The sequence below is a fragment of the Bombina bombina genome, chromosome 1, assembly GCF_027579735.1.
Source record: "Bombina bombina isolate aBomBom1 chromosome 1, aBomBom1.pri, whole genome shotgun sequence".
NCBI lineage: Eukaryota > Metazoa > Chordata > Amphibia > Anura > Bombinatoridae > Bombina > Bombina bombina.
The window spans coordinates 1,202,073,496-1,202,097,913 of NC_069499.1; the positions used below are offsets into that span (position 1 = coordinate 1,202,073,496).

Consider the following 24,418-nt stretch of genomic DNA (forward strand, 5'->3'; position numbering starts at 1 on the left):
TATATTGGTTTCACTGGTAAAAATAAATAATTGAAATGGGTATATATTTGTTTTTTGTTAAGTTGCCTAATAATTATGCACAGAAATAGTCACCTGCACACACAGATATCCCCCTAAAATAGCTATAACTAAAAACAAACTAAAAACTACTTCCAAAACTATTCAGCTTTGATATTAATGAGTTTTTTGGGTTCATTGAGAACATGGTTGTTGTTCAATAATAAAATTAATCCTCAAAAATACAACTTGCCTAATAATTCTGCACTCCCTGTAGTTCTCTATACAGAAGCTGAATGTAGTTTTTGAAATCTAGGATTTATAAGCGTATTTATCTATTTGATGTTAGATATGACAAATTAAAACTTGTTTCAGATTTGTGTGTGTGGGTGGTTGCAAAGGAAGAGGTTTGCACAACTGCATTTGTCAATTTATAATGTAATTACCGACCTAAATAGTGTCACTTTGGCCTTTTATGTGCTGTATTACTTATAGCCTTACTAATTGGTTAAAGGGGCCTGTGGGGAGTGGCACAGAGCAAAGCAGGGAGCTGATTGGCTCACAGCACAAACATCTTTAGCCGATCTGAACTTGTAATAGATGAGTGAAAAAAGGAATAATTTAGCTGCCATGTTTAACCTTTGTATTCACCACATATATTTTGTTTGTGTAGGTGTGCACAAACGCAGAAATAAACAAAAAACAAAGAAGAAAGCTTGAAACAAAGTACAAAGAAGTCTAAGAAAACCATATTTCTATAGTATTCATAATTCAGGCAGCTCAATTAAATACAATGGCAAGAATTCTAATAGATTTCTATGTCATAGAAAATTAATCAAACAAAATAATCTAAATTAAATACATTTTCATGTGACAGGTAAGAACTGTGGTCATTATCTTTATGTCATTAAACTGCTACGGTCTCATAGGCCATTTATTTTGTAGTCTAAAAGTGGAGGTGGAGGTGGAAGATAGTCCTCAAATTCTTGAGAAGTCCAGGATGGAGATGCTGCAAGGTAAACAGAAAGCACAGTTACATGAAGTCTGCAGCAAATGAGTTTCACAGAAATAGTGTTGTTTGATAACAGGGATAGTAATCTGGTTACTTATTGCCATCTAGTGCTCAATCTGGTAACTGCATTCAAGTTATACTACCATTCTCCAAATCTGCATTTCCAAAATGTGTGTGCTAGATTGCTTTAGCAGATGAAGATAGGCAGCATTATTAAAAATAAAGGCAGTTTACTGTACTAGTGAATTTCTCTTAGGCAACATATAGCATTTGAGTTAGGGCAACAGCTAAGTATATAGTGTTAACAATAACAGTCGCCTATAAGTGCATTCCAAATGGAGCCACAATTAAACAAACAGTACACACTTTATAATTACAAGACACTCATCGATCTCGCGTCTATTCGGCATTTTACCAACTTTATTTATACCCTATCACTATAGTAAAATGTTTAACCCCTATGCCGCCGCTCCCCGACACCGCCACAATCTAAATAAAGTTATTTACCCCTATCTCGCCGCTCTCCGACACACAGCCGCAACCTAAATAAAGTTATTAACCCATATCCTGCAGCTCCCTGACACCGCCACAACATAAAGTTATTAACCCCTATTCCGCCGCTCCCCGACACCCCCGCAACCTAAATAAACCTATTAACCCCTAAACCATCAGCCTCCCACATCGCCATAAACTAAATTAAGCTATTAACCCCTAAACCCGCTAACTTTAAATTAAAATTACAACATCCCTATCTTCAAATAAATTTAAACTTACCTGTAGAATTTAAAGAAAATATTTTAAATTATTAATTAACCTACCCTAACTATTATACTACAATTAAATTAAGCTAGCAATTAAATAAACTAAATTACATATTAAAAAAACCTAACCCTACTCAAATTATTTAAATATACTATTAAACATTATTACAAAAAAAATTAACGCTAAGTTACAAAAAATAAAAAACACTAAATTACGAAAAAAACAAACTACATTATCAAAAATAAAAAATAATTACACCTAATCTAATACCCCTATCAAAATAGGGGCATCAAGCTCCATACGGAGCTTAATAAATATGCCCCTATGACCTCTAGTTATTAAGCTCTGTCGGACCTGATCCGATAGGACGGATCAGGTCCGACAGACCTCGCTGAATACGGCGAGCAATACGCTCGCCGTATTCAGCATTGCACCAGCAGCTCACAAGAGCTGCTGGTGCAATGCCGCACCCTGCAGATTTGCGGCCAATAGGCTGCCAGCAGGGGGGTGTCGATCGGGTTGATTTCAGGCGATGTGTGTCCACCTGATCAGAGCATACGGACAGGGTTGTGGAGCAGCGATCTTTGTGACCGCAGCTTCATAACTGCTGTTTCTGGCGAGCCTGCAGGCTCGCCAGAAACACGGGGCATCAAGCTTGATACATATGCCCCTATGTCTTTACAACTGATTCCTACTTACTCAAAATCAGCTCCAGGCATTCTTTTTCCTCCGCCTTATAGTCTCCCTTTTATTCTGTTGCCCCCTGTTCCTCACTACCCTCTCCTTTTCACCCTTCTATCTTGTCATAAGTGGATTCTGACACTAACAAGAGGACCCTGTTTCAAGCACTTTTACATGCACCTCATGGATACCTTATACTGTATATATGGATACCTTATACTGTATATATGGATACCTTATACTGTATATATGGAAACCTTATACTGTATAGTAAAAACTGTTTACAATGAAATGTATTTATTTCTTTTTACTGATTTATATTTATGCAACACAAAGTGTAAACCTACTGCTCCTGTTATTGGTCATATCTTGCTATCAAATATATAGACCACTATTAAATATATTACAACAACGCATACACACCTGCATTTTTTGGTCTGTTTTGGTTTATGTTATAATTCAGAGGAGGAAAAAGGTCACTGGTATCAAGAGGAGGAGGAGGAGGAAGGTCATAAGCATCCAATGGGGGATGAGGATCATTGATTTGCATTGGGGGAAGAAGATTACTGGTATCCAGTGGAGGAGGAAGGTAGTTGGTACTCAGAGACAAAGCAGAAGAATCACAAGCTGTAGAAAAATAAATAAAGAGAGAATTAACAGATAGTATGGGCCATATGACAACATATTCATCTTCATTGTTGCTTAAAAAAAGGTTTGCTCAAATATTGCTTATATAACCATCAATCTCAAGTGCACAGATTGAGTTTTCTTTAATTATATGAAATAATTGTCCATATGAGTAAATGATTAATCACCATCTGTGCCTTCTTTAGGTCATGTATAGTAGGGATTAAAATAGTGATTTTCTATAAATAAATACATAAATATAAATGTATATATTAATATACATATACAGTATATTTTTAATTTGCTGCCCAACGCTGCATATCCCCTGTTCTGCAATATGTGCTTTGCCGTCTCTCACGGCATGAGAACAAGGCTCCTATTGGAGCCCATGGAAGAGCTCTCTTGTGAGCGCAAGGCTTCCAGGCAATGCGAACGCGAGGTCACATTCCCATTGCGCCTAACTTGTAATTTCAGCGCACAGTTTGCGCTAGTATGACTGAGTGGAGTGCAATTACTGCCCTATGCGAAAGTACAATTTTTCGCTCCACTCGTAAACTAGGACTATGATAATAACTGTTTTAAGTTTTATGTCACAATCTGACCACCATTTATTTTGCTTGAAAAAAACAGCAAGATCTTCAGGCAGAAAATGTTTAGAGAATATACCAGACCTGGTGGAGAAATGTCAGATACTCCCATAGAAAGCATCTGTTCAGTTGACTAGTAGAGGCAGGAATTTATTTTATAATAAGGAAAAATATTAATATGCTTTGAAGTTCTTATTATAAATATGACTTTCACTGTAGTGTAGTTTTATTATGATTTCTACTGTAAGCCTTAAATAGTTATTTTCCTGCGCAATTTCGATAACATACAATTTTTTCAGAACAATGTTTTACTGCATTTTTAAAAATATTTAATTTATTAGTTTGTACAATTTTTAAATGATGATTTATTTCATATAGGTGGCTAGAGTCCACGATTTGTTACATATGGGATATAGATTCCTACCAGGAGGAGGCAAAGTTTCCTAAACCCGAAAGCCTATAAATACCCCACTCACCTCACTCATATCTCAGTTTAAACGTTGCCACCTTTGGAGGTGGTTAAAGTATGATGTGCTTTAGATAGGTGCTTCAGTGTATATTAAAGTCCGTTTTTTCCCTCAGCGTTACATGATTGTCGGAGGGATGTTTAGGGAGTTTAGCCTTTAGACACCATGTTGTAAACCTCTGGTAGTCTTTTCTAAGGCCCTCTGTAAATTCGGTTGCAGTAAGTTTTTTTCTGCCTCCCTTTACAGATCTACATACTCCTATCTTTACCTCTGCTGATGGGCTTTTCAGTACTGGTTGGCTGTTTGCTTAGTGTGGACATGTGTCTACAGAAATACAGGTAAGTATATTTTTTTCTTTTAGACACAACCTTTTTTGGGGCAACTTGTTAAAGTATAGGCTTATATTTCATTTTATAGGCAGCCCAGGGACAAGCGTTAGGATGTTTCATGGAAACAGTCAGGTTTCTGATTCGTAATTGCGATCTAATTTTTGTGTCTTATATGAAGCATTTTAGGCTCAGAGAGTACTTATGGTCTCCAGGGGATGTTTAAATAATTATACAAGAGCGGCTGCTGTGCCGCGCCTTTTTTTAAACCAAGGTGACATCATAGTGCGCCGGTGTGCTTTTTTGACACACAAATTTTCGCGCACTTTTTTAATTTAAATAGTTTTTCTCTGTTTTCATTCTCGCCCTCAATTTTTATAGGGGCTTTAAAAACAACAGCTAATAAGCGCTCTGTATTTATTGTTTTTAAAAGAAACAGTTATTTATTTAGCAAACTTCTTTTTAGCACAAATTTTTCCAAATCTCAAAGTTTTTATGCAAATAAAGAATTATATTGTATTTTTTCATTTTTTTGCTTTTTTTACTTTGTCTACCATAATGGAACATCCTGCTTCTGTCCCTGAAATTAGCATAGAACCTGAGTCTATTGTACACCTTTCTACCAAAACTAAGGCCTAGATTTAGAGTTTGGCGGTAGCCGTCAAAACCAGCGTTAGAGGCTCCTAACGCTGGTTTTAGGCTACCGCCGGTATTTGGAGTCAGTCAGGAAAGGGTCTAACGCTCACTTTACAGCCGCAACTTTTCCATACCGCAGATCCCCTTACGTCAATTGCGTATCCTATCTTTTCAATGGGATCTTTCTAACACCGGTATTTAGAGTCGTGGCTGAAGTGAGCGTTAGAAATCTAACGACAAAACTCCAGCCGCAGAAAAAAGTCAGTAGTTAAGAGCTTTCTTGGCTAACGCCGGTTTATAAAGCTCTTAACTACTGTGCTCTAAAGTACACTAACACCCATAAGCTACCTATGTACCCCTAAACCGAGGTCCCCCTACATCGCCGCCACTCGATTAAATTTTTTAACCCCTAATCTGCCGACCGCAAAGCGCCGCCACCTACATTATAGCTATGTACCCCTAATCTGCTGCCCCTAACACCGCCGACCCCTATATTATATTTATTAACCCCTAATCTGCCCCCCTCAACGTCGCCTCCACCTGCCTATACTTATTAACCCCTAATCTGCCGAGCGGATCTCACCGCTACTATAATAAAGTTATTAACCCCTAATCCGCCTCACTCCCGCCTCAATAACCCTATAATAAATAGTATTAACCCCTAATCTGCCCTCCCTAACATCGCCGACACCTAACTTCAATTATTAACCCCTAATCTGCCGACCTAATCTCGCCGCTACTGTAATAAATGTATTAACCCCTAAAGCTAAGTCTAACACTAACACCCCCCTAAGTTAAATATAATTTAAATCTAACGAAATAAATTAACTCTTATTAAATAAATTATTCCTATTTAAAGCTAAATACTTACCTGTAAAATAAACCCTAATATAGCTACAATATAAATTATAATTATATTATAGCTATTTTAGGATTTATATTTATTTTACAGGCAACTTTGTATTTATTTTAACCAGGTACAATAGCTATTAAATAAATAGTTAAGAACTATTTAATAGCTAAAATAGTTAAAATAATTACAAAATTACCTGTAAAATAAATCCTAACCTAAGTTACAATTAAACCTAACACTACACTATCAATAAATAAATTAAATAAAATACCTACAATTACCTACAATTAAACCTAACACTACACTATCAATAAATAAATTAAATAAAATACCTACAATTATCTACAATTAAACCTAACACTACACTATCAATAAATAAATTAAATAAAATTCCTACAAATAAATACAATTAAATAAACTAACTAAAGTACAAAAAATAAAAAAGAACTAAGTTACAAAAAAATAAAAAAATATTTACAAACATTAGAAAAAAATTACAACAATTTTAAACTAATTACACCTACTCTAAGCCCCCTAATAAAATAACAAAGACCCCCAAAATAAAAAAATGCCCTACCCTATTCTAAATTACAAAAGTTTAAAGCTCTTTTACCTTACCAGCCCTGAACAGGGCCCTTTGCGGGGCATGCCCCAAAGAATTCAGCTCTTTACAACCCACCACCCACATACCCCTAATCTAACCCAAACCCCCCTTAAATAAACCTACCACTAAGCCCCTGAAGATCTTCCTACCTTGTTTTCACCATGCCAGGTATCACCGATCGTTCCAGGCTCCGAAATCTTCATCCAAGCCCAAGCGGGGGCTAGACATCATCATCCGATGGCTGAAGAAGTCCAGAAGAGGGTCCAAAGTCTTCATCCTATCCGGGAAGAAGAGTAGATCCGGACCGGCAACCATCTTCTTCCAAGCGGCATCTTCTATCTTCATCCGATGAGGACCGGCTCCATCTTAAAGACCTTCACCGCGGACCCATCTTCTTCTTCCAACGACTTTCCGACGAATGACGGTTCCTTTAAGGGACGTCATCCAAGATGGTGTCCCTCGAATTCCGATTGGCTGATAGGATTCTATCAGCCAATCGGAATTAAGGTAGGAAAATTCTGATTGGCTGATGGAATCAGCCAATCAGAATCAAGTTCAATCAGATTGAGCTTGCATTCTATTGGCTGATCGGAACAGCCAATAGAATGCGAGCTCAATCTGATTGGCTGATTGAATCAGCCAATCGGATTGAACTTGATTCTGATTGGCTGATTCCATCAGCCAATCAGAATTTTCCTACCTTAATTCCGATTGGCTGATAGAATCCTATCAGCCAATCGGAATTCGAGGGACGCCATCTTGGATGAAGTCCCTTAAAGGAACCGTCATTCGTCGGGAAGTCGTCGGAGAAGAAGGATGGATCCGCGATGGAGGTCTTGAAGATCAGCCGGTCGTCATCGGATTGAAGAACATAGAAGATGCGGCTTGGATGAAGATGTTTGCCGGTCCGGATGTCCTCTTCTGCCCGCTTGGATCAAGACTTCAGCCGGAGGATGGACGTCACTCTTCAGTCCCCCGCTTGGGCTTGGATCAAGACATCGGAGGCTCTTCTGGATCGATCAGTGAACCTGGCATGGTGAAGACAAGGTAGGAAGATCTTCAGGGGCTTAGTGTTAGGTTTATTTAAGGGGGTTTGGGTTAGATTAGGGGTATGTGGGTGGTGGGTTGTAATGTTGGGGGGGTATTGTAAGTTTTTTTTTACAGGCAAAAGAGCTGAATTCTTTGGGGCATGCCCCGCAAAGGGCCCTGTTCAGGGCTGGTAAGGTAAAAGAGCTTTGAACTTTTGTAATTTAGAATAGGGTAGGGCATTTTTTTATTTTGGGGGTCTTTGTTATTTTATTAGGGGGCTTAGAGTAGGTGTAATTAGTTTAAAATTGTTGTAATTTTTTTCTAATGTTTGTAAATATTTTTTTATTTTTTGTAACTTAGTTCTTTTTTATTTTTTGTACTTTAGTTAGTTTATTTAATTGTATTTATTTGTAGGAATTGTATTTAATTTATTTATTGATAGTGTAGTGTTAGGTTTAATTGTAATTAATTGTAGGTATTTTATTTAATTTATTTATTGATAGTGTAGTGTTAGGTTTAATTGTAACTTAGGTTAGGATTTATTTTACAGGTAATTTTGTAATTATATAAAAAATAAAGATGTGTGGTCGTGCACAATTTAACTCTCAAATTCCAATACTCACAAACTGTGCTAGCAGTCCCAAAATAATATACAATACAATATGAAAGAAGGATTGAGCGAAAAATTATCAGTCAATCAAAGAGGGACAAAGGCCGCACTTAGTTTACCAGAGTTTTATTACTATGTAGTTCAGAACAACCGTAAGTCAGAACGTCTACCCTCCACCCTATTCCTTTAAAGTGGAATACACACCAACTAAAATATACAGGTATTAAGAACAGGCTGGCCAGCTATTCATTGAAATATATCTCACAGACTTGCATGCACCATATACACAGTATCCATATATACATAATATCAATATTGCAAATATAACTGGGAGACAGGTATATAAAGAACTTAGTAAATAGAACCAGTCCATCAATATATAAGGGGCCCCAATGTTGCAGCTGTTATTAACAAGTAACTGTTCAGTTTCCAAGCTCTCAGTGTTTACACACGCTCTGGATCTGGGCACAGTTCCTTAACTTTCCTTTTGTACAATGTAACAACTTGATTGCAAGATTTATGCTTGTGATTCTTTTTATGGTTAAACTTGTGAGAAATATACATGCAGTGTCTTTCTGAAGATTTAACGCACACTGTACCTTGGCGGGACAGACCCGGCTGTCAGCTGCAAGACTTTAAAGCCAAAATAAAGGACTATTATTTCAGTACCTCTTATAGCAGTTAGATAGTGCAAGAGTCTTTGTTGCTGCAATAGGGCTGCTTCACTTGCTTACCGCCATGTACCCTTCAGCGTTTCAGCATTCCTCAGTGAGATTCAAATGCTGCTGGCTCTGTTCTCTGCTGCTCACAGCTGTTCACCTGTTGTGCTTTGCTCAATCATGACGCGTTTCTCCCCTCCCACATAGGGCTGAGTATCGGGGCCTCATCAGATGTGTGTCTTTAAAGTCTTGCAGCTGACAGCCGGGTCTGTACCGCCAAGGTACAGTGTGCGTTAAATCTTCAGAAAGACACTGCATGTATATTTCTCACAAGTTTAACCATAAAAAGAATCACAAGCATAAATCTTGCAATCAAGTTGTTACATTGTACAAAAGGAAAGTTAAGGAACTGTGCCCAGATCCAAAGCGTGTGTAAACACTGAGAGCTTGGAAACTGAACAGTTACTTGTTAATAACAGCTGCAACATTGGGGCCCCTTATATATTGATGGACTGGTTCTATTTACTAAGTTCTTTATATACCTGTCTCCCAGTTATATTTGCAATATTGATATTATGTATATATGGATACTGTGTATATGGTGCATGCAAGTCTGTGAGATATATTTCAATGAATAGCTGGCCAGCCTGTTCTTAATACCTGTATATTTTAGTTGGTGTGTATTCCACTTTAAAGGAATAGGGTGGAGGGTAGACGTTCTGACTTACGGTTGTTCTGAACTACATAGTAATAAAACTCTGGTAAACTAAGTGCGGCCTTTGTCCCTCTTTGATTGACTGATAATTTTTCGCTCAATCCTTCTTTCATATTGTATTGTATAATTTTGTAATTATTTTAACTATTTTAGCTATTAAATAGTTCTTAACTATTTAATAGCTATTGTACCTGGTTAAAATAAATACAAAGTTACCTGTAAAATAAATATTAATCCTAAAATAGCTATAATATAATTATAATTTATATTGTAGCTATATTAGGGTTTATTTTACAGGTAAGTATTTAGCTTTAAATAGGATTAATTTATTTAATAAGAGTTAATTAATTTCGTTAGATTTAAATTATATTTAACTTAGGGGGGTGTTAGTGTTAGGGTTAGACTTAGCTTTAGGGGTTAATACATTTATTAGAATAGCGGTGAGCTCCAGTCGGCAGATTAGGGGTTAATGTTTGAAGTTAGGTGTCGGCGATGTTAGGGAGGGCAGATTAGGGGTTAATACTATTTATTATAGGGTTAGTGAGGCGGATTAGGGGTTAATAACTTTATTATAATAGCGGTGCGGTCCGGTCGGCAGATTAGGGGTTAATAAGTGTAGGCAGGTGGAGGCGACCTTGTGGGGGGCAGATTAGGGGTTAATAAATATAATATAGGGGTCGGCGGTGTTAGGGGCAGCAGATTAGGGGTACATAGGGATAATGTAAGTAGCAGCGATTTACGGAGCGGCAGATTAGGGGCTAATAATAATATGCAGGGGCGGCAGATTAGGGGTTAATAAGTGTAAGGTTAGGGGTGTTTAGACTCGGGGTACATGTTAGAGTGTTAGGTGCAGACGTAGGAAGTGTTTCCCCATAGCAAACAATGGGGCTGCGTTAGGAGCTGAACGCGGCTTTTTTGCAGGTGTTAGGTTTTTTTTCAGCTCAAACAGCCCCATTGTTTCCTATGGGGGAATCGTGCATGAGCACGTTTTTGAGGCTGGCCGCGTCTGTAAACAACTCTGGTATCGAGAGTTGAAGTTGCGTTAAATATGCTCTACGCTCCTTTTTTGGAGCCTAACGCAGCCCTTCTGTGAACTCTCAATACCAGCGGTATTTAAAAGGTGCGGCCAGAAAAAAGCATGCATAGCTAACGCACCCCTTTGGCCGCAGAACTCTAAATCTAGGCGTAAGGTTTTTGTAAAACTTCTGAAGTGCCATCTTCAGCAAATTTATGTGACTCATGTATAGTATTTTTATCACCTCCTAATGATGTATCTATGGTTTGAAATGCTCCTTCGGTTTCAAATTCACAGATACAGATGGCGTACCCTCAGCAATGAAGACTTATATTGCTGATTCATTTCAGAAGGCCTTGACTGAAATTCTGCCTTCAAATAAGCGTAAGAGAACTGCCAATGTTTTACCATCATCTAGTAAAGTATGTAATGATCAGACTATTACTGATGTATATTCTCTTTATTTATTCTGACTCAAAAATCAAATACAGTAATCATCAATTAAGGAGGTCAACAAAAAAAATGACAAGAAAAATGAAACCGAAACATAGCTTCAATACATATCTTGTGAAAATAACATGAAACATATTATCTATATGTCAAAAATTTAAACCGTATTATATACTTGAGCATACTACGTGACCTTCCCAAATAGACATTGAGATATTTTCTAATTAATAAAACAAAACAGACAAAATACAAAAAAAAAAAGAAAAAAAAAATCAAAAAATTTATCATTCTTCTCCCTCAGTCGCCCCCCCCACCTCCTACCATCACTTAAACCACCTCTCTAAAATTTGAAACCCACATCGGTGGAAATTCGTTCAATACTACCAAATCAGCAAAGCATTTGGAGCTAAGGAAGGGGTTAAGAATATTTTTTTGTATGGCAAGCGGATAAGACTTAATTATTGGTAACCATGTGTAAATAAATTTAGCTATTTTTTTTCCGGAAGCTAATCTTTTGTAAAAGGACTCAAATATTATATGTGATTGAATCTCTTTAAAAAATGCCCCCATAGAGGGCGCTGCAGAGGCCAACCAATTTTTAATAATAAGGAACCTTGCTCTCAATATAGAAATTTTAACCACATACTGAGAATGCAATGCCATGTCATTAGGTAACTCTAAAAATATTATCTGCTCTGGGGACATTTGCAATGGTTCTTTTTTTTCCAGAACTGAAATATTCTAGGACAAAGCCAGAAAGTATGTAATATATCCGCATTAGGATACCGACAGTGGTTAGGAAAAAAACGTGACATCTTGAAAGGTGTCAGATAATAATTATAATATATCCGCATTAGGATACCGACAGCGGTTAGGAAAAAAACGTGACATCTTGAAAGGTGTCAGATAATAATTATTAACAAGTTTAAAATGTGATTCTTTCCAAGTTGTAGGGATAACACATTTATCCAAAGAATCAAAACTCTGCTTAATGGTGTACGCCTCGATCCCAGGAAATATCTTTATCCAAATATTACACAGGTTATCTAACACTGGCAAGCTTTGTTTAGCCAACAAGAGATCATATAATAAGGAGATGGATGTATTACCATTCCTAAATTTATTAATACAGATGTTAAGGTCTACCCATTTACCCATCGACTCTACCGAAGAACTCTGTTTGCAATAAAAATGACACAACTGAAGATATGCAAAGTCGTTATTCCTATCCAAGCCAAATTGATTAAAAAGAGCCTCTCGGGGAAGCATTTCCATATTTTCAGAAAGCGCTTGAAACACATAAATAAGCCCCTTCTCTTCCCATAATCTAAACATTTTATATTGAATCCCTGGTATGAAGTCTGGATTTCCAACTATGGGTAAAAATTTTGAGAAGTGTGGTTCAATTTGCATAATATTACAAAACCTTTGCCAAGCTATAATAATATTTTTAATTGTAATCATTGATTTAACCTTGGATGTGAGTGACTTTAAGGAACAGTGTAACATAGCTTTTAAAGCAAAAGGTTGTACAAGAAAACTTTCTAGATCAATAGTTGCAAAATTATTAGAGTCTGTAATCCAATCCAACGCTATTTTAGCTAGAGTAGCCAGATTATAAAATCTGAGATTGAGTAGTGCTAAGCCTGCTGCATTACGCTTCTGCATTAGTTTATTTAAAGAGATGCAAGGTTTTTTCCCTCCCCAAATAAACTTAGATATAGATCTTTGAAAATACTTTATATCTCCATTAGTAAGCATCAAGGGTAGATTCTGTAATGGATATAGGATATGTGGCAGAATAATTGATTTAATTAAATTGATTCGGGCTGAAATAGATAAAGGAAAAGAGGCCCAGAGCTCCAGATCTTTCTTTGCCTTCTCTAAGATTGGATGGAAATTTAAATTATACAATTTTTGTGGATTTTTATGGAGCATTATGCCTAGATATCTAAAAGATTCTACTGTTTTAAAAGGATGTGATTGACAACTTGCCCTTAATTTTTATTTACCCACATGAGTTCACTTTTCTCAAAATTTATTTTATAGCCTGAGATAGAGCTAAATTCAGCTAACATATATTGAATTAACGGAATAGTCTGTGAAGTATTCTCGCAAACTAATAGAAGATCATCCGCATACAGTAATATTTTCATAGTATGGGAACCAAAGGAGACCCTCGATAAATTGTCCCTCAACCATATTGCAAGCGGTTCAAGTGCCAGATTAAATAGGAGAGGGGATAATGGGCATCCCTGCCTGGTACCCCTTTCAAGTGTTAATTTTGGTGACTGAATACTGTTAATTATTAAATAAGATATTGGAGAATTATATATTTTGCGGACAAAGAGCATAAATTGATCCTTTAAGCCAAATTTTTCCAGAGCCTCAAATAAATATTGCCAGATGATCGAATCAAACGCTTTTTCTGCGTCAAGCGTAAGCAGAGCAAGATCGGCAGTCCTCTTGATTATTTTACTCTTTTCCAGATTCCAGAAATAATCTGATAGTAATGTAACTTTACTGATATTTTTTGATGAATTTCTGGCGGTCATAAATCCCGTCTGATCGGAATGAATAATATATTCTAGCCCCTTAGCTAGTCTAGTCGCAATAATAGAAGTTAGAATCTTATAATCACTATTAAGTACCGAAATCGGTCTATAAGAGGCCGGATTTTCCACGTCTTTATTTTTCTTCAATATTAGAGAAACATTAGCCGCTGCAAAATATTTAGACAGTTATTAGAGCAAAAATAATCATTATATAATTTTTCCAGCGAGGTTTTTATTTCATCTGCTAAAATGTTATAATATTCTGCGGGTAAAGAGTCCGGACCAGCCGCTTTGTTCTTTTTCATTTTTTCTATTGCTTTAAGAATTTCCTCGCCTGATATCGGTGCATTTAAAATTTTAAGATGTTCAGCCGGGATTGTGGGCAATTTTATCTTTGTCCAAAAGTTTTCTAAATTATCAATATTAATATCAATCTTGTTATAAATTTTCTTATTAAATGAATGGAAAGCTTGACTTATGTTTTCCGTATCCAGATATCTATTTGCATCTGTTTTAATTGCGGTTATAAAGTTCAGACTCTTTCTATTCTTGACTAACCTAGCTAAATACTTAGCTGAACAACCAAATGAACTTTTAAATTGGATATTAAGTTTTACCTCCTCCCGAAATGATTTCAGCTTTAAAAAAATATCACGATCTTTTCTAGCTAAACAATATATTTCCCAATTTTATTTGGATCTCTCATTACAAAATTTTCTGTATGCATTCCTTATCCTATTAGCAGCTTGAATTTCACTTGCCCTATTTTTTTTATTCCAGGCGTATAAATACGCCTTGATTTCTCCTCTTAGCACGGCTTTAGAAGCCTCCCAAAAAGACTCAATTTTATTAAAGCTAGAGATATTAAAGGAGGCATAATCTTTCCATTTCTGCTTCAGCCACAGAATAAATCTAGGATTATTCACCCAGAAACGTGGAAAGACAACATTTTGAATGCCGTTTTTTGATCTTGCCAGGGCCGGAAATGTTAAAGAAATAATAGCATAATCAGATATTTCTATATCATTTATCCGAGGAATTATATTCATAATGTAAAGTGATTCTGAAACAAATAAAATATCAATCCGGGAAAAGGTTTTATGAGACTTTGATTCGCATGAATAAACCTTAGCATCTGGATTATTAATCCTCCAAATATCAAACATCTTAAGTTTGGAGAGAAAGGATTTAAGGGTTTTTGCACTTTTATTATAATCGCACAGCTTTTTCTTTGATAGTCTGTCATGCTCAGGAAAGGGAGAAATATTAAAATCACCTCCAATTATAAGATTTTGTCCCTTAAAGGGATATAATTTTGCTTTTAATTTTTCCCAAAATAATGGGCTATGTATATTAGGAGCATACACATTACATAATACGAGGCGAACACCATTAATTAGAACCTGTGCAATAATGTATCTAGCTTCCATATCCAATTCTGTGTTAATAATTTTAAGATCTAAATCTTTATGAAATAAAATTGCTACTCCAGCCTTTCTATTTCTAACAGGCATAGCAATTACATCTCCCACCCATCTCATCTTGAGTTTGGGTAATTCTACTTCAGAGAGGTGCAGTTCTTGCAGGAATACTACATCCGGTTTATGTTTGGCTAAACATTTAATTATAAGTTTACGCTTCTTTGGCGAAGATACTCCACCAACATTCCATGACAGCAAATTCACATTTTTACTTTGATTAATACTCATCTTATCACCTATATTTTATCTGGCGACTTTACTGTCAATACCAAACGAATAGATCATGGAGAGGGGGTAGAGGGGAGGCAAGGGGGAGAGAGATAAGTAGAAAAAAACAATAAAAAAAACAAAAAAAACCCCTACGGAAAACATAAAAAATCCCAGCATCGTCTAAACAACGTGGGCACCGCCATAAGGGCCAACTAAAAAAGAATAAAAAAAACCTACCCTTGTCAATATACAGTATCTGGGGCCCAAATAGGCTCCCCATCATTTGAAATAATAAACAAAACTTTACCTCTAATAAAACATACATAAAATATCTTCAAGTATATGAGCATAACACAGCAAATATTTAATATGTATCATATCTATCACTTTTATTTATTCATAGATGAAATATACTCTTGTACCTCTGTAACGTTATTAAAGGTGAGCCTATTTTCTTTATCCTCTAGAACAATCTTAGCAGGGTATATAAGTCGAGCTCTTAAGCCCTTGTTAATGAGTTGTGTACAGTAGGGTGCCATGAGCTTTCTTTTAGCGGAGGTTTCAGTCGAGAAATCCTGAAACAATAATACTTTCTTATTACCTATCAAGAGTACATCCCTTTTCTTATAGAGTCTCATAAGCTCAATGTTATCCTGAAATTTAAGTAGTTTAAAAATACACATTCTATCTCTGTCTGTGATACACCTTTAAGGTGTATCCCGCCCTGAATCAGGAACCTCCCTATAAAAAGGGGTTTGGTGCTTAACATCATTGCCTGAAAATTGTACCATTCTATGAAAGCTCTTTCTTAGCTTGTTATTCGTTGGTTATCAAATTATAACTTTTACAGGTTCACTATTTTGTCAATCTCCATCTGGGATTGTTCCTCGGATCTTCAGCAGTTACTGGGGTAAACTGTTTATTTCGGTTTACCTTTCTTTTCGAGTCTTCACAGACAATCCCATTCCCTATCAAAGGGCGCCAGGATCTACTTTCTTCACCGCGACCGGAAGTCGCACTCGCACCGCAGCCTTTCCAGCAGCAGGTACGACTACGCATCTCCTTAGCTCAGCACAGCTCCGGAATAAACTTACCACTTTACTCCAAAGTAACTTCTCAAATAACCTTGACTGTTCTCATTCTGTGCTTGCCTGTCGAGATCCTGCTTAAAGGTATACAGATTGTGTGCTTACTATCAGTATTAACTAGGATGAATGGACTTGTATATATTTTAAACTGTGTGTGTGTGTGAGTGCGTGAAGATTAAAGGAACCCCTGTCAGTGTATCTGCAATATTGGTCTCAAGTTTCGCCTCAGTAAACTCTTTCTAGTTTCTACATACTTAATACTTTTTTTATCTGTGTAAACCCAGTCTGGTTGCACTGATAAGAAAATAAGATTAGTATATCTTATAGCAATTGTCTCAATTTTGAAATAAGCAGGTTATTATAAGAGTTAATCTCCTGTTTATCATTCTAAAGAGCTACAATTCCATTATTTAACACACCTAAACTACAGCATCACATCATTTTCAGGCCATAAAAGTGTTAATTGGAATTGTAACCAATATGTCTCCTGAGGAAATAGAAAACCAATTTAGCAGCATAGAACAAAAATTAGATTATTTGGCACATGCTTTGACTGAGGTACAAGCAGAAAATTTAGCCATTAAAACTGTACTTAAAGACTACATGGCTAAAAAAGTAGTGAGGTACCTGAGCCACATATACAGTACCCACAACCATTCTCTGGTAAGAGACAAGAGTTTAGGGATTTCAAGACTGCTTGTCATTTACTTTTTTCACTGCGCCCTCGCAAATATCACTCAAACCGTATAAAGGTTTGCACTACCATATCTTTTTTACAAGGTGAGCCAAGAACATGGGCAAACAGATATTATGAAAACAACGATCCCATTCTAGACTCTCTACAAGATTTTTTCCAAGCTATGGCTAATCTATATGAGGACCCAGACACACAAATATTAGCAGAAACAAAGCTGCGCTCCCTGAAACAAGGGAAGCGGACAGTGGAGGAGTATACTACTGATTTCCAGATGTGGGCAGTAGACTCCCAATGGAACCAAATCAGCTTAAAGAATCAGTTCAGGCTGGGCTTGTCTGAGACTCTGAAGGATGAGCTTTCCAGACAGGAACTACCGGATAGCCTCTCAGGGCTCATAAAACTGAGTACAGCAATTGATAGAAGGATCAGAGAGAGGCGCGCAGAGAAGGCCACATTCGAGTATACACCAAAGTGACCAATCACTTATGCCACTCACACAGAGAAATCCACTACTAGCTCCATACCTATGGAGATCGGAGTTATAAAGGGTCCGCTCTCAGAGGAAGAAAAGGCAAGGAGAAGATTAGAAAACTTATGTTTATATTGTAGAAAAAAGGAGCATATTGTATCAAACTGTCCACTCCTACAAAGACAAAGGAAGGGTAAGCAAAATAAACTGATTAACATATACCACATATCAGAAAATATGCAATTGACTTTGATTCTCTCTTTGCAGTGGGATCAGGAAAGTATCCAGTGCAGGGCATTGATTGATTCTGGTGCATCCGGAAACTATATAGATTCATTATATGTTGTAAATAATAAAATCCCTCTTGTGTGTAAGCAAAACCCTGTCTATGTCAAATCTATTGATGGAACCTTAATCAAAAAGGGTCCAATCACACATCAAACCATACCGCTATTAACCACAATAGACAAAGGACACACTGAGTATGTCAGCTATGACGTCATACCCATTGCCCTTCATACTATCATCCTAGGGTATACTTGGTTGCAAAAACACAATCCAGATATAGACTTGGAACATTCACAACTTAAGCTAAACTCTAACTATTGTATGACTACTTGTTTTCCTCATAGTGTTATTTCTGCTGTGATGGAGGTTGTTCCAGTAATCTATCAGGATTTGGCAGAGGTATTTAATCTGGTGGAGGCAGAAAATCTGCCTCCGCATAGAACATTTGATTGCCCTATAGATCTGGTCCCAGGGACAGTAATACCCCATGGAAAAATTTACCCTTAATCTCAAAATGAACTAACGTTTTTAAGATCTTATTTGGATGATAATTTAAGAAAAGGGTTTATCTCACATTCTACATCCCCTGCAGCTGCAGGGATGTTTTTGGTAAAAAACAAAGATGGCACGTTGAGACCAATAATTGATTATAGAGCATTGAATGCTGTAACTGTCAAGAATAGATACCCACTTCCATTAATACCCGAATTAATAGAACGTCTAAAGGGTGCCACTATCTATACAAAATTAGACCTAAAAGGAGCATATAATCTCATACGTATGAAAGAGGGAGATGAATGGAAGACTGCTTTTCGCACTAGGTATGGGCTCTTCCAATATAACGTTATGCCTTTTGGTCTAAGTAACGCCCCGGCGACGTTTCAACATTTTATAAATGAAATCTTTCACGATCTAATGGATACATGCGTCATTATCTATCTAGACGATATATTGATCTATTCTAAGACACAGGAGGAACATGAAAGACATGTAAGATGGGTCTTAACAAGGTTAAAAGAACATAAATTATATGCTAAAAAGGAAAAGTGTCTGTTTCACGTCAATAAAATTAAATTTTTAGGGTACATCATAATGCCTGATATGATTCAGATGGATCCTGAAAAGGTTTCGGCAGTAATTCAATGGCCGATACCCACCTCCATACGTGCACTACAAAGATTCATAGGATTTGCTAACTATTATCGTAAATTTATTAATAATTTTTCTGATGTAGTTAAACCATTAACCCAACTTACTAGCAAAAAGCAGAGATTTAAATGGACTGAAGAAGCCCAGAGAGCTTTTGATGTCTTAAAACATAACTTCAGTACAGCTCCCTTGTTACATATGCCAGATCCAACGTTGCAATACATTTTGGAGGTGGATGCTTCTACTTCAGGAATTGGGGCTGTTCTGTCCCAATACAACAGGGAAAAAACAGAAATATTTCCTATTGCCTACTACTCTAGAAGGTTCACCTCTTCAGAGAATAACTATGGTATAGGTGACAAAGAATTGCTAGCCATAAAGGTATCTTTAGAACAGTGGAGACATTTATTGGAAGGCACTATTGAGCCTTTCAAAATCTACACCGACCACAAAAATCTCCAATATTTAAAACAAAGTAAAACTTTATCGGCTAGACAAATGAGATGGTCATTGTTCTTAGACAGGTTTGATTTTTTGATAACCTACAGGCCTGAGGTACTAAACACAAAGGCTGATGCCCTCTCACGATTCTATGAGCAGACTCCTTTAGAAACCCTCAGTCCTATTATTCCTCTTGAAAAATTCATAGGTGTCTTAACACCTCTAGAAATAATGATTAAAAAAGCGTTAAAGAGGGAACCTATACAACTCAAGACTTGTAACAAAGATACTAAGACTGGATTACTTTATCATAATACCAAACTGTACATGCCTACCTCTATAAGAAAACAAATACTACATCACACACATGATATACCCCTTGCTGGTCATAGCGGCATACAAAAAACTATAGAAAGAACCAGAAGATCATTCTGGTGGCCCCAAATGGACCAGTCCATACATGACTATGTCTTATCTTGTGACACTTGCGCCAGAAATAAGATAGACCACAAAGGCCCAATAGGGTTCCTATCTCCTCTGCCTGTTCCTGATAGACCCTGGGAAACAATATCTATGGATTTCATAGTAGAATTACCCAAATCCCAACAATACAACACCATTTTAGTAGTAGTGGACCACCTAACTAAGTTAGGACACTTTATACCATTAAAAGGGTTACCATCAGCCTATACTACTGCTAACACTTTTCTAACTCATATAGTCAAATTACACAGATTACTAAACAACATAATTACTGACAGGGGTACACAGTTCACCTCTTCTTTCTGGAGGTCTTTATGCAAAAGTTTACAAATAAATCCTAAGTTTTCTACTGCTTTCCACCCTCAGACCAATGGGTTAACTGAAAGGTTGAATCAAACCTTGGAGCAGTATCTGCACTGTTATGTAACTCACCAACAGGATGATTGGGTGAACTATCTTCCAATGGCAGAATTCGCTTATAATAACTCGGTTTCATCCACTACCAAAGTATCACCTTTTTACGCAACATATGGTTTTCATCCCACAACCATATCTCTATCTAACATTGAAGTAAATTCCCCTGCAGCTATTGACTACTCCAAACAATTACAGGAACGACTAGATATAATGAAATTACACCTATCCGAAGCAAAGACCTCACAAAAACATTATTATGATCTACATCACAGATCTGTTCCTAATTATCAGGTAGGAGACAAAGTCTTATTATCCACGAAACATCTTAGGTTACGTGTACCCACAAAGAAACTTGCTAATCAGTTCATAGGTCCTTTTGTCATTGATAAGATAGTGAATCCATCTACTGTGAAGTTGAAGTTACCTGCACATTACAAGTTTCATCCAACATTTCATGTGTCACTTGTAAAACCATACAAGGCATCAGACGTCTCAACCACACAAGATGCTACTCCTATCCTAGTAGACGACCAGGAGGAATTTGAGATCGAAAGAATATTGGATTCTAGATTTCGAGGTGGTCATCTTGAGTATTTTCTGAAGTGGAAGGGTTTCGGTCCTGAGGAAAACACTTGGTTACGAGACTCAGAGGTACACGCTCCAAGTCTAGTCCGTGCTTTCCATCACCGTTATCCTCTTAAAGCTTCGCTCACTGTTTGAGGGGGAGCTTTGTGGGGGGGAGTGTGTGATACACCTTTAAGGTGTATCCCGCCCTGAATCAGGAACCTCCCTATAAAAAGGGGTTTGGTGCTTAACATCATTGCCTGAAAATTGTACCATTCTATGAAAGCTCTTTCTTAGCTTGTTATTCGTTGGTTATCAAATTATAACTTTTACAGGTTCACTATTTTGTCAATCTCCATCTGGGATTGTTCCTCGGATCTTCAGCAGTTACTGGGGTAAACTGTTTATTTTGGTTTACCTTTCTTTTCGAGTCTTCACAGACAATCCCATTCCCTATCAAAGGGCGCCAGATCTACTTTCTTCACCGCGACCGGAAGTCGCACTCGCACCGCAACCTTTCCAGCAGCAGGTACGCATCTCCTTAGCTCAGCACAGCTCCGGAATAAACTTACCACTTTACTCCAAAGTAACTTCTCAAATAACCTTGACTGTTCTCATTCTGTGCTTGCCTGTCGAGATCCTGCTTAAAGGTATACAGATCGTGTGCTTACTATCAGTATTAACTAGGATGAATGGACTTGTATATATTTTAAGCTGTGTGTGTGTGAGTGCGTGAAGATTAAAGGAACCCCTGTCAGTGTATCTGCAATATTGGTCTCAAGTTTCGCCTCAGTAAACTCTTTCTAGTTTCTACATACTTAATACTTTTTTAATCTGTGTAAACCCAGTCTGGTTGCACTGATAAGAAAATAAGATTAGTATATCTTATAGCAATTGTCTCAATTTTGAAATAAGCAGGTTATTATAAGAGTTAATCTCCTGTTTATCATTCTAAAGAGCTACAATTCCAATATTTAACACACCTAAACTACAGCATCACACTGTCAAACCCATTAATCTTATTTTTTGGACCGATTCTGTGAGCTCTTTCAACTGCTAGGGGGATTTGTTGGGGAGGAAATCCTAGAGCTAATGGCAATGTATTAGAGCTAAAATTCAACAGATCCTCATACTCAGATAATTCAGGTAGACCTACAATTCTAATATTACGCCTGGAGCGATCCACTAGGTCATCCAGGTGATTCTGTAAATTACAAATTCTAGACTCATGTTTTTGTATTTGGTTATCCTGATTATTAACTAAGTCCTCAAGATCTGAAATTCTGTTCTCCGCTTCAGTTAATCTATTAGCGTAGTGTCTTACTTCAGAGGAAAGAGAGGTTATCTCTAAGGAGATTTTTGAAAGATCCTGTTTAATTTCTGCAAATTGAGGTGTGAAATATTCTGTAAGTTGAGCCATTAAGGGCTGCATATTTAACGTAGAAATATCCCCCTCAGTAATGGAGTCTAGACTAGTATCTGTGGTCCTGACTTTCCTATCCCTTATTTTTGCAGGCATAGTGAGTGAAGTGTTTTTAGCCTGCGTGATAAATCTATCCATGTGCTAGCACGCCACTAAACCAAAAAGAAAAGAAAAAAACAATAAAATTCAAAATTGAACAAGAAAACTACCACACCACATGCCAAACACGTGTGCGGTCTGAGATAGACACAAACCTTAATAGTGTAATATGAAACAACACCAATACAATCAAGAAAAAAAAAAAAACAACACAACTGATCAATATAAAAAATAAACTCTTTTGTGTATGTATTTATAGGCGGAAAAAAACTATTTTCTCTTGTAAGGTGTATCCAGTCCACGGATCATCCATTACTTGTGGGATATTCTCATTCCCAACAGGAAGTTGCAAGAGGACACCCACATCAGAGCTGTTATATAGCTCCTCCCCTAGCTGCCATATCCTGTCATTCTCTTGCAACTCTCAACAAGCATGGAGGTAGTAAGAGAGAGTGGTGAAATATAGTTAGTTTTTTTTCTTCAATCAAAAGTTTGTTATTTTAAATAGTACCGGAGTTGTACTATTTTATCCCAGGCAGTAAATAGAAGAAGAATCTGCCTGAGTTTTCTATGATCTTAGCAGGTTGTAACTAAGATCCATTGCTGTTCTCACATATGTCTGAGGAGAGAGGTAACTTCAGCGGGAGAATGGCGTGCAGGTTACTCTGCTATGAGGTATGTGCAGTTACAATTTTTTCTAGAAATGGAAATGCTAGAAAATGCTGCTGATACCGGATTAATGTAAGTTAAGCCTGAATACAGTGATTTAATAGCGACTGGTATCATGCTTACTTTCAGAGGTAATAGTCTTATAAAATTGCAATATAAAACGTTTGCTGGCATGTTTAATCGTTTTTATATATGCTTTGGTGATAAAACTTTATTGGGGCCTAGTTTTTTCCACATGGCTGGCTTAAATTTTGCCTGAGGCTTTCCACTGTTGTAATATGAGTGGGAGGGGCCTATTTTAGCGCTTTTTTGCACAGTTAAAATTACAGACTGAGACATCCAGCTTCCCTCAGAAGTCCCCTGAATGCTATAGGACATCTCTAAAGGGCTCAAAGGCTTTCCAAATTCGTTTATTGGGGAAGGTAGGGCCACAGCAGAGCTGTGGCAGTTTGTTGTGACTGTTAAAAAACGTCTATATTGTTTTTTTGATCCGTTTTTTGAACTAAGGGGTTAATCATCCATTTGCAAGTGGGTGCAATGCTCTGTTGGCTTATTACATACACTGTAAAAATTTTGTTTGATTTACTGCCTTTTTTCACTGTTTTTCAAATTTTGAAAAAATTTGTTTCTCTTAAAGGCACAGTACCGGTTTTTATATTTGCTTGTTAACTTGATTTAAAGTGTTTTCCAAGCTTACTAGTCTCATTGCTAGTCTGTACAAACATGTCTGACATAGAGGAAACTCCTTGTTCATTATGTTTAAAAGCCATGGTGGAACCCCCTCTTAGAATGTGTACCAAATTACTGATTTCACTTTCTTTAAGCAATAAAGATCATATTCTGTCTTTAAAAATTTTATCACCAGAGGAATCTGACGAGTGGGAAGTTATGCCGACTAACTCTCCCCACGTGTCAGATCCTTTGACTCCCGCTCAAGGGACTCCCGCTCAAATGGCGCCAAGTACATCTAGGGCGCCCATAGCGATTACTTTACAAGATGGCGGTATTAGCCAGACTACCTGAATTTAGAGGTAAGCGAGATAGCTCTGGGGTTAGACGTAATGCAGAGCATACTGACGCTTTAAGAACCATGTCTGATAATGCTTCACATTATGCAGAAGCTGAGGAAGGAGATCTTCAGTCTGTGGGTGATGTTTCTAACTCAGGAAAGATGATGCAACCTGATTCTGATATTTCTACATTTAAATTTAAGCTTGAACACCTCCGCGTGTTGCTCATGGAGGTTTTAGCTGCTCTGAATGACTGTGATACAATTGCAGTGCCAGAGAAATTGTGTAGACTGGATAAATACTATGCAGTACAATACATAAAAGGTTTACAGAAATTATTAATAA

The 24,418-nt window shown here is 37.0% G+C and overlaps 1 protein-coding gene across 1 annotated transcript in view; it reads right to left on the reverse strand.

The window, feature by feature from the left end:
• Positions 1 to 630: 630 nt before the first annotated feature.
• The window catches only part of ABI3 (ABI family member 3), a 155,432-nt gene continuing 131,644 nt past the window's right edge, over positions 631 to 24,418 (reverse strand). The window contains exons 7-8 of the mRNA XM_053694550.1: positions 2,876 to 3,079; positions 631 to 1,006 (exon numbers count right to left, since the gene is read on the reverse strand). Coding sequence (XP_053550525.1) covers positions 921 to 1,006; positions 2,876 to 3,079 — 290 coding nt within the window. The 3' untranslated portion in view covers positions 631 to 920. The remainder of the gene's footprint in view (positions 1,007 to 2,875; positions 3,080 to 24,418) is intronic.